Source organism: Anser anser, assembly GCF_964211835.1.
Source record: "Anser anser genome assembly, chromosome: 23".
Taxonomy (NCBI): domain Eukaryota; kingdom Metazoa; phylum Chordata; class Aves; order Anseriformes; family Anatidae; genus Anser; species Anser anser.
In genome coordinates, this window is record NC_139744.1 from 6,176,043 (window position 1) to 6,190,953 (window position 14,911).

Below are 14,911 nucleotides of genomic sequence, written 5' to 3' on the forward strand. Positions count from 1 at the left end.
AGCAAGGATTCGCCTCTGCATGCAAACCCCTCTCCCTTCCTGGATCGATGAGGTTGCTCCTCTCCACCACGACATCTCCACTGCCCTGCATTTCCCCAGGTTTTTGGTGCAACATCATGGCAAGCAGCGATTTCCCCTCAGAACACCAGCTCCATTAGCATGCCTGCTGTTGTTTTCCTAAATTTCTTGTCTCAGCTCCCTCTCATCCCCCCCAGAGCACCAAGGCGACCGGCATCCCACAAACCCTGACAGCCCTCACTGCGCCTCGATGCCCACATCAGCTGTCTCGTCAGCTTTCAATGCGAAATGCATTGCTTCATGTTCACTCGTGCTAAGCTTCGTCTGGTTTCGTACCCTCCCTGATGATGTTTTCAGAGGCATTAGCAGTGGATCCAATGTTAGTGCCATCAGCATATTTCCTGGCATCAAATTCCTCTTGGACATCTTTAACCCCAAACCGAGTGCTTTGACGCTTGCACCCATCCCATGGGGTGCAGGAGGACCCCTGGTGTTTGCAACAACTCTGTATCCTGACCCAAACCAGCCCAAACCTCAAACCTCTGCTTGGACACCCCCCCCCCCCCCCCAATCTCATGCTAGGAAACGGAGAGCTCTTTTTTGCTGAAACACCCCAGGTTTGGCCTATGTCATACCAGATGTCATATTGTGGAAAAGTGAAAAGTAACCAAAAATGGCACCGCTCCGTGGGCAGCACAAGGTCAGTTTTGGAGCTGGAGCCCTGCCACCCACCTTTCTCACCTTGGCATCCTCGGTGTCAGACTGGGTGCTCGTCTCCTCCTCATAGAGGTCGGACTCCTCCGAGGCAATGGGGACCTGCACCGTCAGGTTGGGGTTGTTAATGAAATTCATGTGGTCCAGTTCGTCCATGAACAAATACTCCTTCCCAGTGACTCCATCCATGTTCTCCGACTTGGGCTCCTGGCCAGTGTCCACGTGGTTCAGTGCAGAGTTGTCCCCCTTGCTGGGCTCCTGCTCTTCCTCTGGGGCCACCTTCTTCCCCTTCCACAGCCTGCGGAGCAGCATGAGGACAGAGCTCTTTACGAAGTCGATCCCCCTGGTGATTCTGCCTATAGCAATCTGCAAGTTGTTCATCTCGCCGTCATCGTCTGACGCTGCCAGGCTGTCGGCACTGAAGGAGCTCAGCAGCAAAGCTAAGAACAGGTTCAGCACCTGGAGGGGATAAAAGCAAACACCAGCGATGACATCCATCCCCGCAGACTGGAGCAGCAGAGACCAGCGATGGCCACGGAGAAGCCGCCTTCACCGAGCCTCTTGCTGGGACGCCCTCCCTCTGTTGCCCACCTCTGGGGGCCGCAGAGATGCTGACCCCATCTCCTGGAGAACAGAGGCATGGCCCAGCTCCTGCTTGCTCCTCCTTGGGGTGCAATGATCCCTCCGATCCATTTGCAAGCATGTCCCGTGCCTGTCACTGCTTTGGCCCTTCGCAAACGACCTCCATGTGGGTCTCCCAGGGCGTCCCTCCATCCACTCGTCTCTTCACTGGTCCCCACATGGGACCCAAGCCCATGGTGCCCACCACCAGCCGGGAAGCAGCTCAGCTCTGCTCCTTCTCTCTCCGGGGAGAAACCTCCTGCTTATTGCCCTCCAACTGCAATTCTTCCTCTGCTCTTTGCTACTCTGGTAGCTTGGATGCCCAGCAAGCTGCTGAGGGCCTCCAGCACCCTGGAGCCACATCCGTAACCTCGTCCCTTTCTACCAGCTCCCCACAGGGAGCAGCATTTCATCACCTCCCGGAAGCAATCGCAACGCACAATCTCTCGCCAAGCCTGGGCTCCCTCCTGCTGCCCCCAGCTCTCTCCCACCACACCATGACGGAAACGTGCCCAGACCCCAGGGCACCTCAGCGCTGACGCCATGGGCCGGCTCGCGGTGTGCTAGGCACTCAGAGCAGCACACGAGGATGGAGCAGGATGGGCTCTCTGCAGGGCATGGGCGCATCGGCAGGACCCAGAAACATGCTCGCTGTGCAGAGCGGCCACAGGGCCAAGCCCACAGCTGTCAGTGTTTGTGCCTTTTTGTGCCAGCAGCGTATCTGAGAAGGGAATTAGCTGCTATTCAAGGTCACTGCTGTTTTCACATGGCTCATACCATATGACTTAAACCGCATCTTTAAATAAATCCCCAGTATCCCATCAGTTTAATACTCATGTTAGGTACCAATTACAGCTAATAGTTTCTGTTGGCTCTGCCTTTTTGGACAGGAGTCTGTTACCTTGTCACCTGACGGACTTCCTCCCTTTTCCCTTAATAACTCCAAAGGAAATGCTCTAAGTGTCATTAACAGTAAAGGACGAGTGGCTGCTGCCTTATTGCTCCGGAGGGGAAAGGGGGGAAGAAACATCCCCCCCCCTGCAGCCGGGATGCTGGAGGGGCTGCGCGGGACAGGCTCCAGCACTTGGAAATACCTGAGACGTGGCCAGGAGAGCCTGGCAGAGGGGGGGAAGCACTGTGGGTGGCTGTGGGTTGTGCTTCTCCAATTCGCTTTAAATGAAACCCATGCTGCAGCCCAGAGTGGAGCTGCAAAGCTTGCCCTAAAGCTGGGGTGCGAGCTCAGGGAGGGCTACACCTCCCCAGCCCCACGTCTCCTCCAGGAGAGCCTCCTGGAAGGGCGCATGGGCTGCCCTGCTCCCAAATCTGCCTCCAGAATGGGAAAGGTCTCCAGGACATCCTTGGGGAGGGTCTCCAGGGAGCCTGGCTGGGATTCCCATCTCCTGCAACCCTTGTAAACTGTCCTGGAGATGCTCCTGCTGGTCACGGGTGATTTCCAGCCTGGTTCAGCATTGCAACACAAATAAATGGGGTCCCCTGAGGAAGGCATGGCCATTCCCTGCTGCGGGGCCACGCGCTGCATCCACCTGGCCTCACCCAGCCTAGACCCCAGCACAACCCATGCTGTTGCAGGGGCCAGCTCCAAGCCCCAAACACACTGCATGAGCCAGGGAAGCAACACAACACCCAAATCCCAACTTTCTGTCCTCAAAAGTGGGACGCTCCATGCTGCCCTGCCCTGATCCAAGCCACCGAGGAGGAGGGGGGTGGTCTGGGTTTTCCCTGGAGCTGCTTTCACCCATCCAGGGCCAGAGCAGCCATGCACCGTGCTCAGGGAGGCGTCAGCAGCTCCCCGGGCAGATAGTTTTTCAAAGCAAATTCCAAAGGGCTTACACAACCCCGGCAAGTAATAGGAGCGATTCGGCAAGCCGCCGCGCTTCCCTCCCCTGCCTTGCTCCTTAAGAAGGGAGCGCGGGGCCCACGCAGCCTGCAAAACAAGCTTCAAAGCCGCCAGCGAGCGGGTTACCAAGTTTAGAAAGGATTTGATGCTCGCCTGGAACTTGCAGGCAGTGAGCAGCGGTGAGCGGCTCGGGTTAGCGGGGGGCGCATGGGGCCCACCAGGACCTGGGAGAAGGAGCTGTGTGCTGCAGGGGGGTCGCGCACCCCTGGGATGCCACCTGGAGCACGGTGATGCTGACGACCTGCTTCCAAAAGTGCTGTGGAGCAACGGGCCAGCCCTGGGGTGAGCTGGGAGCATGGGTTTATTGTGCTGCCTCTGTCCCTTGTCACCAGAGAATGGGAAGTGTGGGTGGAAACCCCAAAGACGTGTGTGGAAAAGAAAAGGCAGCTTGAAGGTGAGCCCTCGCAGGTCCCAGAGTTGCTCCCGTATCTGCCTAAAGCCTGTCATAAAGTTTTCCGTGCCTCGGTTTCCCATTCTGCTCCTGATCTATTTTCAGCAGAAGGCCCTTCAGGTAGAGATCGTGTCCTACCCTGCTTTGGTAAGACCTGAGCACACAGCACAGCCCCACCAGCTATATGGGAGGGAGGTCAGGCCCTTGGCCTCTGCTCCTGTACAGCTCCAACAAGACCAGACCTTCACGGGCAGTCCTGTAGAAGATCTGAGCTGGACGGCATCGGCCAGAGCACGAGGGATGGAGGTGGGGACCTGTGGCCGAGGGCTTCCCCCACCTCTGGTACTCACCACGAGGTTCCCGATGACCATGACCATCATGAAGACGATGAGGCACATGGTCTGGCCGGCCACCTCCATGCAGTCCCACATGGTCTCGATCCACTCCCCGCAGAGGATGCGGAAGACGATGAGGAAGGAGTGGAAGAAGTCATGCATGTGCCAGCGGGGCAGTGTGCAGTCCAGGGAGATCTTGCACACGCACTCCATGTAGCTCTTCCCGAAGAGCTGCATCCCCACCACGGCGAAGATGAAGACGATGATGGCCAACACCAGGGTGAGGTTCCCCAGAGCACCCACTGAGTTGCCGATGATCTTGATGAGCATGTTGAGGGTGGGCCAGGACTTGGCGAGTTTGAAAACCCTCAGCTGCGAGAAGCAAGGAGACAGGGTGGTGAGTTGCCTGGGGCTTTCGTTGCCACAAGGTGTCAGCAAGGCCGCGAGGCTGGGACCAGACCTCTGTGTGGCAGTTTTGTTAAGGCAGGAGGGATTAAACAGCCAACAGCTTTGCAAAGAGCACAGGCTTCTGTGTTCCTTGATATTTGTGCTACCTTTAACCTGGGACGGGTTGGAGGCCGCCACAGAGGACCTTGAACAAACCATTCTCCACCCTGGTGCTGCCTGCATCCCAAACCCCCTGGCACCGCTCGGCCCTGTGGCACGTACCAAGCGGAAGGAGCGGAGCACGGAGAGCCCCTGCACGTTGGCCAGACCCAGCTCCACCAGGCTCAGGGTGACGATGATGCTGTCAAATATGTTCCAGCCCTGCTGGAAATACTCGTACGGGTCCAACGCAATGAGCTTCAGGACCATCTCTGCCGTGAAGATCCCTGTAAAGACCTGTGGGGAAAATCACACTGTCAGTTTGCTCGAAAGCCAGAGCACCAAGCTTCTGTGTGGACTGGGTAGCACTTCATTTTGGGGCTATTTTTCATCCCTTTGGGTCCTCCTTTGGGAACCATCTCCCAGCTGCTGCCCAGTATGACTTGTGAGGAGCATGGGGAACGCTGGTGACTGGGTCTGGAAAGACTTGGCCAAGGTGTGTGCTGACAGGTGGAAATTAAAAATAAGAAGTTCCATTGGTAAAGGGACCCAGTACAAACACTGGCTGAATCGCAGGAATTCCCAGCACTGGGAACTGTGATGATACTGGGATGTTCTGGTGCTCCCCTGGGCCCCATGAAAGCCAACACAGCTTTTACACATTGCTTTTCCTGGGGCTACAACAGCCCTGTGCATTATCACATTACTCCAGAGCAGGATCAGCGATGTGACAATTAACATCCTCGATGTAATTGCATGACATGGCATGCACAGAGGGTGCCCGGTGACAAATTTTGCCCTGGATGTGAATTGTGCCGGAAGGGGAGGCTGCAGGGAGGCTTCTGCATCAGCACCCCAGGGGTTGCTCCCTGACACGTCCCATTGCAGGAGAGCTGCTTCTCCTGCTCCAGGCGACACCTGGATTCCCCAGCAAAGCCCCACGGTCACGCTGGTTCTCCTGCTGGCTCTACACACAGACAGAAATCGCTGACGGCCAAGGAGAATCTGGAACTGTTTTTTGCAGCGTGACCATGCTGCTTCGAGCAACAGCCAATTAATCCCCTTGTATTTCCTGAATGAAACCAGAGACAAAGCAGCTATGTGCTGAGCATCACCCTGCCTGCCTGGGGCTCGGGCCCCATGTCACCCGCATGCTTGTGCACGAAGAGGCCCCGGCAGGTGCTGGAGCAGGGCAAGGTGGCAGGAGAGAAGATGAAGTCCTCCCTCCCCTCTCTCCTGGCCCTTGGCTGAGCTTCCCAGAGCAACCAGGGGCCTCCTGGGCCTGTCCCCCCAGCAGCCTGCATCCAGCTGAAAGCCCTTTACCCTGAGCTCCAGCGAGGAGCAGCCACAGCTTGGCATTAAATATGCCCATGAAATCAGAACAGCACAGATTTGTGGTGATTTCACTGGGAAAAGTCTTAATCATTACTATTATATATTTTTAATGCTGCTAGCACCACTACCTGCTGCTCAGCAGGGACTTTTCCCTGCCAGCACGAGTGAGCCACCCAGCACCACGAGGCCACTGCGGCTCAGGCCAGGGCTGGCAGCAGCTCCTGCCAGACCTGGGCTGAGATATAGGAGCTGGCCCTACAGAACAGCCCTGCAAAGCCACGTCTACATTGGCATCACTGAGATGCACCAGGTGAGATGGGCACCTGCCCAGAAGCTGCAGCAGGAGAGCAGGGGATGATGGAGCCCCACCACCACGTCACCTCCGCTGCTGCCCCTTGATCTGAAAAGTCCTGGAGCCCATCCCATCCCAGGGGTGCTGTGACCAGACCTCCCGAGTACCTTCTCAGCAGCTGGGAAGGGCTTCCAGCATGCTGTTCTGGTGAGACGAGGGGAGTTGGGGGGATCATCCCACCAGGCTTTGGCTGCTATGGCTCTAAACAGGAAAGGACGGGGCACCAGGAGCTGCCTACCAGGTTCCCCACAGTCAGCACATTCTCAAACTCCTCTGTCATGGGGTAGTGCTCCATGGCCATGAAGAGCGTGTTGAGCACGATGCAGATGGTGATGCCCAGGTCCACAAAGGGGTCCATCACCACCAGCTTGACAAACTCCTTCAGCTTCAGCCATGGAAGGCAGCAGTCCCAGATCAGGAACGTGTGAGCAAATTTGTACCACCAAGGCGGGCACTTCTGGTGAGCCTCCTCCAGCTCTGAGGGCAGGAAGGAAAAACTGACGTCAGCCTGGGCTTCTCCTGCCCTCCCCTGGGTGGGCCAAGTGTGAACCCACCAGAAGAGACCTCTGCTGAGGTCCTAGATCCAGCCCTAGGCAACCTACAGGATGCGTTTGGGGGCTGAATGGAGGTGCCTGGGCACAGTGGCTCTCCAGGAGGGCAGGGCTGAGGAGCCTGGTGCTGCTGAGCCTGCGGCACTTTTTGCTAAAGTTAAGACAGGAGCTCTTGGGAAACTGCTCAACAGCTCTTGATTTACTCCGAAGACTGCTGTAATCAACTGCAATCCCATTCTTTTGCATGAGAAATTGTATGATTTCCTCTGGGCAGCACTCTCGTGAGATGGGATGAAATACCTTGCTTGAACACCACTGCAGTATATTGACCCCATATGGAGACCCTGGGCCCAGGGCCGCCCCTTGCATGGGGCTGGAGATGTGTGACAGCCCCTGGCACATGCTGAGCACCCCCTGCCCACCCACCCACCCTGGTCGTGCTTAAACAGCCGGCGCATGGAGTCTGCGCCTGGGCGAGGACATACCTTCCACGGCGTTGGAGATGACACTGATGGCACTCCCCACTCTCTTCTCAAGGCCTGGCCCGTCTTGGTTGCCCACGGTGAGGTGGTTGTGGTTTGATTTCTCTGCCTCGTTGCCTGGGTTGAACTAGAAGAGGGATGACTGCGTTTTTAATGCACTTAAAGGTTGAGAAGACAAAGAAAAAAAAAATGGGCATGGGGGCATGGTCTAGAGAGACCTTGGGGTGCAATGTGGGAGCTGCAGTTGGGCTGCAGAACGGCTGCTAGGACCCACTATAAAGTGGGCACTTCTAAGAGAGCTTTGGGGTTGCGTTGGGGCATGGCACCCTGCACTGCAGCAGCCTGCCCCTCCGCTGCGCTCTGTCGGGTGGGAAGGCTGGGACTGAGCACGTACTTCAATCACCGTGGCGGACCGCTCCAGCACCACCTTGGGGACCACTCGCCCATTGCAGTCCTTCGCCTTGTCCTGGTCACTGTTCAGGTCCGAGTCGCTCTTCTTCTCGGCCGTGCTGCTGCGCAGGGAGCCGCTGCTGGACCGCCTGTCCTGCAACTGCAGCCACCCACATCTCCATCACCCACACATCTGCCACTTTCCCAAAACCTCTGCGGGGCATCACGCTACGGAAGGGGATGAATTGAGTCCTAAAACTGTCCTGAGCAAGGACTTTGTGACCCCAAAGTTTGCTGCTGCAAGATCTGGGCAAAGATGAGCTCATCCGCAAGCTCACATCCTAACGAGCAGCGATGAGGAATAGCTATTGGCAAGGGTTCAGCAGCACGTGCCTGAGGTTGCCAGCCTTCCCTTCTCAGTGCATACCCCACCGCGCTAAGCCAGAGTGAATAATTCATAAAGATGAAACTATGCAAAACCTCTAATTTCTTTCTTGAGGGAAATTTTAATCTTTGAATGTGCTTTCGTCTCAAATGGAAAGAGAAGCAAACTCTTCTGGGGTCTCGGTGAAATGGGATGTCCAAGACTTTTGGACTTGCACTGAAGTTGTGAATGATTGGGTCAGAATTTCAAAATTGTTTTTCCAGAAGTTGGTTTACAATTTTTCATTTGCACATTCTGTTGTTTCATTCAGTTTTCTCTGACAGTGATATTAATGTTTGAAGTTTGCAATGACCACTGGTAGCACTAAGCATGTCGTGGCAGAGCAGGAACCTCTCTCTCTCCCTGTGGCTGCAAAATATATTTGGATTTCCATGCTTGCTCTCTGGATGTTAATGGATCCAAGTGCCCATTTCTCATACGTGCTTTGTCCTCCCTCTCAGCCACTTCCCTCCATCTTCTCCTTTATTCTAGGTGACAATCAACGAGAATCATCCCTTAATAAAGCCTTTGGGCAACTTGCTGGTTGATGTGTCCAGGGAACTAGTCAGGGCACCAGCTTCACACCCAGCCCTGGAGTCCCCATCCCTGGGGCAGGGCTTGCTCAGACCCATCCTGTGAACAGCAGCAGCCTGATAAGAGCAAGCCACTTCCTTGGAGGATGCTGTGGCTCAGCACAGATAAGCAAAGAGAGAGAGGCTCTAGAGAGAGGAAAACACTGCTTTGTATCTCTCTCTACATGTGAGGAAGCTGGTCTTTTGCCCAGACTAATGATTAGATTTACAGACACGTCTCCTGCAGACATTGCTGACGTATGCCAAAATGATGACTAGAGATAGAAAATGTCTGGGCAGCAGTGTCAAACATCAGAGAAGCTCTTGCTCACATTTTTGTAGGTGTATTGTGCTGAAGAGAGAAACCCATGGACCAGAAAGAGGCTAAGATAACACCCAGAACTGCAATGGAGCAAATGGATGGACACCAGGCACCTCCAGAGACCACCTGATAATGCCATCTGAGACGAATATCAGTGCAAACCCTGCTGTAGATGTGCACATGTTGGGGCACACCTGCAAGGCTGGACCCCCAAAACTGTCTCTCTGCTCCTGTAAGGACACCGGGACCTCCGTGGGCAAGATTCAGGGTCTCTTGTGTCTTCTCTTCTGTTTCCAGTGTTGGTCATATTTCATCAAACTTTGCTGCAACTGCCCTATCTCTCTTGAGTGGTTCTTTCATGCCCTGATTGTAACCTGCCCCTGCAGGCTCTCTGCTAGGTTTTCTGCTCTTGATGTGCTGTAGAAGGGCCTATTATTAGTTCTCGTGTCCTTCCTGCCTTGTTTCTCACCTCTTCCTTTCAAGCTGTGCCGGACCTGTGCTGCACCTCTCTGCTGCCTCCCAGTGCTCCTTTTATTGGTGTTTGGATGTTGGAATTTAATATTTTCAGCCTTTTATTCCCGACCCCTCCCTCCCCCCCCCCCCCGAGAATATGTCAACTTTTGATTCAGCTGGTGACCCCAAAATAGGTACTCAGTTCTCGTCTTTGTTTGGTAGGGAGCAAGTGGGGCTTATTCTTAGATTTTACAGAAATAGGAATATCACCACACTTGTCACTGCCTCTCCTTTTCTCCTTTTATTCCTAAGGTTCCTCATCGTGGCCTCAATGCTTTCCACCAACCTGCTTCTCTTGCTCCTCCTGGTGCTTCTTCAGCTGCTCCATGAGCTGCTGAAATTCCTCCTCCTTCTGCTGTGCCTCCAGCATCGTGGCATCATTTTGTTCTGCGTAGGCCATGGCCACCACCGCCAGGATGAGGTTGATGAGGTAGAAGGAACCCAGGAATATAACCACCACGAAGAAGATCATGTATGTCTTCCCTGCTGCACGCAGGGTCTGTGGGAAGGGGAGGAACAGGCTGTCACACCTCCTCAGCATGGTTTCAGTTTGGTGGTAATGAACGAGAATCCTTGCTCTGGACACCCTCCCATTCACGGTAGTGATATAAGATTTTGCTCCCATTTTCCCTGAGGGCTGCTCGCTGCCCAACTGACCTTCCTGCAGTCCACAGCACTGGGTTAGGACTGGTGTGGAAAGGCTGGAGGTCTCGGCAAAGCCATCTGCACCGCTCTGTGCCCACCGGCGGCCTGGGGCAGGCGTGCGTAGAGACAGGGCCGACATTCGCAGACCTGCACCTCTGGGACAGGGGCCGATGTCCCACAGCCCAACTGCTCAGGTCTCATCCTTGGGACAAGTTCTTCTCTAACTCTGCATCTGGGTGCCATCGCCTCCAGAGGACACAGGCACTGGCTTGCCCTTCTTATCTAATCAGTCCCAGAGCCGGGGCTGCATCCATTTGGCCAGGGGAATTTCGTGGTGTCTGCAGCTTCTACCTATAGGATACCTCAGTCCAGGGGACAACCAACCTAAGGGAGAGGGTAAGGAGGGATAACTATCTCAAGCTGGAGATGTACCAGATACTCCTGTAAATCCCTGATTTCCCTGATATGCTGACAGGGGTATAATTCCCTGAAGCATACCTGGGCTTTGAAAGCGTCCTGCACCGCTCAGGGTGGGGAGCAGGACAGGACCATGCCCCGTCTCTGCTGATCCCCATTAGTTCCCTGAACTAACAGTCCCACAAGTAGCCAACCAAGTGACTTTTTACCTGTCCTAGACCAGGGGCAACATTGAATTGAGAGTATTTGCATGGAAGGAGTAAATATACAAAATAAATAAATGAAATAAAAGTTGAGGCCATTGCCCAGAGGGATGGATGACTGAAGCCATGCGCCAGGGTCCCACGAGCACCTACCAGCTGGAAGAGGTTCTCCCAAAAGTCCTGCGTCATGAGGCGGAACAGCGCCAGGAAAGCCCAGCTGAAGGTGTCGTAGCTGGTGTAGCCGTAGTTGGGGTTCCTCCCCGCCTTCATGCACTCGTATCCCTCAGGGCACTTCCTGCCAAAGGGCAGCCAGCATCAGGCCCTGTCACCGCCCCGTGTGCGCCCTCAGCCCGCAGAGCGGTTTGGGTTCCAAGGAAACCCTTAAAGACCATCTAGATGTCTGCCACAGGCTATTTTTCCCTGCATCGTGTTGATCAAAGCCCCACCAACCCAACATTGAACACTTGCAGTGACAGGGCATGCGCTGCTTTTCTGGCCAGCCTGTTCCAATGGGCTGCTTGTTCCATCCCGCAGGTGGGAACTTGCTATGTTTTCTGCGGCAGAAACATGCCCACAAGGGTGCCGTTGACATGCCCAGACTGTTCAGCGGTCCTGCAGGCTGCCTTGACCCCTCCCCAGGGAGCCAGAGGGGACCTAGGCCAGCAGCATGAGCTGCACTCACCCAGCATCGCTGCTGTTCCCGCAGAGCAGGGCATCGAGCGCTCCCTCCAGAAAGTAGAAATTTGCTTCGCAGATAGGGAAAGAGCAAGACACAGGAAAACAAAACAAAACAAAACAAAAATACAAACATTCACTTTCAAGTTCTTGGCAGCTCCTCACTGTCAGGGAAACCATCCCAGCCCCCAGCACTGGGCTCTGGGCTGTCTCCTGCCTGCTGACTTTGCTATCTGTGCTGCACTACTTGGCACCAGCTCAGACCTCGCGGCATTGTTTCACCTGCCCAGCTGGATGGCTTCAAGCCCGAAAAGAGCTCTGGAAACAGCCAAGTGGCAGGGCCAGGCCTCGCGGGAAGGTGGGCTAGCAGATGGTCAAAGGGACGTTACCAGCACAGGTGTTCACGGGGATGGATGAAAGCACTGGGGGGTGACAGGGCTCAGATGAGTGAACGCTGGGACCTCTGCAGACCGGCAGCCTGGGCTCCAAAAAGCCTGGGGAAATGGCCCATGGCCATCACCTTCATCCTGCTGCTCCCATCCCAACAAGTCCCTCCCTGGTGGAAAACCCCACCTGCTCACAGACATGAGACCAGAACTCCTTAAAGCTCATCTCTCCAGCTCAGGCACAGACCCACAGCCACAGGAGCTCCCAAGACATGCCACCACCAGTCACCTGCCCCCAGGGACATGGAGATGAGCCCCTCGAGACACCCACCCATGGCCTCAAGCATCACCTAGCACAGCAACTGGGACCCACACTGGGATTTCTGGAGCTTCCTAGGAGCACCCCTGGCCATGCTTGCCTTCTTCCAACCCGGCTTTTATTTAACCTCTGTGGGAAGTGTTGTCCCCCTCATGAAGCTCCAGGCAATGTGTTTTTGGCCTGGCCCCAGGAGCTGCTAACCTGAAGGCACAGATGCAGGGTGCTATTGCTATTTGCACTGCGCTCATTAGAGTCTATATATTGAATTTGCACCCCTGCATAGAAGCCTTCCTGTAATTAATGCCAGAGCTACTTACACAGCTGGTCAAAACAGCTCAGCCGTGTCGTAACCCAACCTTCTGCTGAGATTTGAGTGCCCAAAATGGGATGTGAAACATCTCTGTTAGAGACCATCCCCAAGGCACAGCTTGCTCTAGGCAAGTCTGCTTTCAATCTGTGACCCGTGTGGATTTTCCCAAGTGTTTTCCAACACAGTATTGCTTTTGGATGCTGCTTCCTGGTTTTTTTTTTTTTTTTGTGTGTGTGTGACTGCGTCTGGCAAGTGCTCAGTTTGGTTGCACAAGGTGAGGTTTGGTCAGAAGTTCAAAGTCAGAGCCTGTGTTTGGGACTGGGCTTTCCCCAGGGTCTGGGAGCCAGAAGGAGTTGGGAGGAAAAAAAAGGAATAAAGCCACAATTAGTCAAAAGTCCATTCCATAGGAAAACAACAATTAAAGGCAAATGAAAACCTTTCTGACAGGTTTTCCAAGATCTTCACATTTTCATGGAATGTTTTATAAAAAACAAGAGAAAGAAGAAAAACTCACAACACCTTTTGGGCCAAACTCATCTCTAAGAAGTGGTAGTGACATAGCAAACATGAAGACCTGTCCATGGACCTGTGCTTGATCCCACCTCTCCTCCTTTCCCTCCTGTCGGCTGTCACGGTGTTGCACACTGTGCTAGCCGGAGGCACAGGTACCTGGGGAAGGAACCTGCTCTGAAGCAATAGTGAAAATGGGAAATGTCATTCCTGCATCCCTCTGGTTGTCCACCCCAAGTCGCATCACCTCCTAGAGGGCTGCATCCCCCTGCTGTGACCAGATGGAGCAGTCATCCCCCAGAGCTCACCCTGATGGGGAAGAGTGAGACCTTGCTATCACAGGGCAGAGATGGAGATGCCGGTTTTTGCAGTTGCCTCCCTACCCTGCAACATTCCTGGAAGAGTCTAGCACGCCAAGGGAACTGCATTTTCCCTGACAAGGAAGATTCAAGCCCATCTGTCCATTCTCTGAGTATGCACATCCATCATCTCACCCACCATCCATACCTCCTTGCAAAACCCAAACCCTGTTGAAGCACCTCAGCAGGAAGACCCATGAGAACAAACCATCTTGGTCGGACATGGAGGAAGAGAGGGGTAAACCAAGGGGCAAGGAGTGTGATGTGCTTGACGGAGAAGGGGAGCAGCAAGCATTTACCTTCATCGTTGATGTAGGCCTCAAAATCAAAGGTGTTGTTGCTGGTGAAGTTGCTGTCAATGCTGTCGGTGAGGTTGCCATAGAGCGTTGCATTGGCCAATGTGTCGTTGTCTAGCCCGAAGTCCCCCAGCAGGGTGTCATTGAGGGGGGGCCACCGCACGCACTTGTGCCGGAGGTTTCCCATGAAGAGCTGGAGGCCAATGAGGGCAAAGACACTCAGGCAGAAGACGGTGAGGATCATGACATCTGAGAGCTTCTTCACCGACTGGATGAGCGCCCCAACGATTGTCTTCAGCCCTAGGAGGGAGGCGTTGCTGCTGAGCTAATTGCTGGTTTGCTGCTGGTGGAGATCACGCTATGGTGCTCCCCAGAGGGTCTGGATCTGGTGGGGACACGCAGTATCACCAGTTTCACCCTATGGACTCAGACCCACTGCCCTGCCCCATGCTGTATCCTGGCTACCCCTCTGTCCCCACACACGGCTGGGCAGCATCGACCCTTCCCCAGATTTGTCCCCCTGGGGGGGGGGCAGCCAGGCCTCCCTGCACCAGCTTTGACCTCAACATCACAACTCAAAGTCCATCCCATTTGGCTTTGCACTTTTCCCAAATGCCCCTATCTGGCCATTTTTGCCCCAAACCACCAGGACAGATCACTTTGCTGTGGCACACGGGAAAGCCGTTTGGCAGCCCAGTTGGAAGATGCTCAGCACCGCTCTTGGCTCTGGCTGCACAAAAGCCTCCATGGTCCAAAACCCTCATGTGTGCTGTGGCCAGGAGCCCAGCTGGTCCATTCCAGGCAGAGAAACCCTCAGGCATCCGAGCAGAGGTGATGGAAGCGACAGTTTGCATTAAGCACTGGGATTAACTTGCTTCCTCCACAGACAGCGGCAGGGAGGAGGCTTGCCCGTGGATCCTTGCTGGGCTTTTGATGAGGAATTTTCGTTCCTGTCTGCGTGCATGATGGGTGACGCCAGGACATCCTGACGTTGATCTTAAAGCAGCTCGGAGCAATGTGTATGGAGGCAGTTCTCCAAAGATGCAGGGTTTTTAGCCCTGTCATCATGCCAGTTTCCCCCTGCCCAAACTATTTAGGTAAAACCCTGTTCTCCAAGGGCTTGTCTATGTTGCAAAATGCTTAGGACAGCCATTCAAAAACAGCTTATTTTTGAAACTGCTATTTCTGTAGAGCCTCTTGGGGGGATGTCATTCCAGAAATAAGAGCCCTGGGACCAAGAATAAATGCAGTTTTTAGCCTGTTTGATGGAGGCAAAATAAAACCTTTCAAATAGGAACCCAAAAGAT

The 14,911-nt window shown here is 54.4% G+C and overlaps 1 protein-coding gene across 3 annotated transcripts in view; it reads right to left on the minus strand.

The window, feature by feature from the left end:
• SCN4A (sodium voltage-gated channel alpha subunit 4) overlaps window positions 1-14,911 on the minus strand; it is a 45,460-nt gene that overhangs the window by 13,191 nt on the left and 17,358 nt on the right. Inside the window, exons 7-16 of one of the 3 annotated variants that reach the window (XM_083809061.1) lie at window positions 13,608-13,904; window positions 11,432-11,495; window positions 10,903-11,044; window positions 9,771-9,983; window positions 7,658-7,813; window positions 7,267-7,390; window positions 6,469-6,707; window positions 4,667-4,840; window positions 4,013-4,369; window positions 760-1,191 (exon numbers count right to left, since the gene is read on the minus strand). In XM_083809061.1, the coding sequence (XP_083665187.1) occupies window positions 760-1,191; window positions 4,013-4,369; window positions 4,667-4,840; window positions 6,469-6,707; window positions 7,267-7,390; window positions 7,658-7,813; window positions 9,771-9,983; window positions 10,903-11,044; window positions 11,432-11,495; window positions 13,608-13,904 (2,198 nt within the window). Of the gene's footprint in view, window positions 1-750; window positions 1,192-4,012; window positions 4,841-6,468; window positions 6,708-7,266; window positions 7,391-7,657; window positions 7,814-9,770; window positions 9,984-10,902; window positions 11,045-11,431; window positions 11,496-13,607; window positions 13,905-14,911 lie in introns of all 3 variants that reach the window. The other 2 variants (XM_083809060.1, XM_083809062.1) reach the window with 2 other exon arrangements.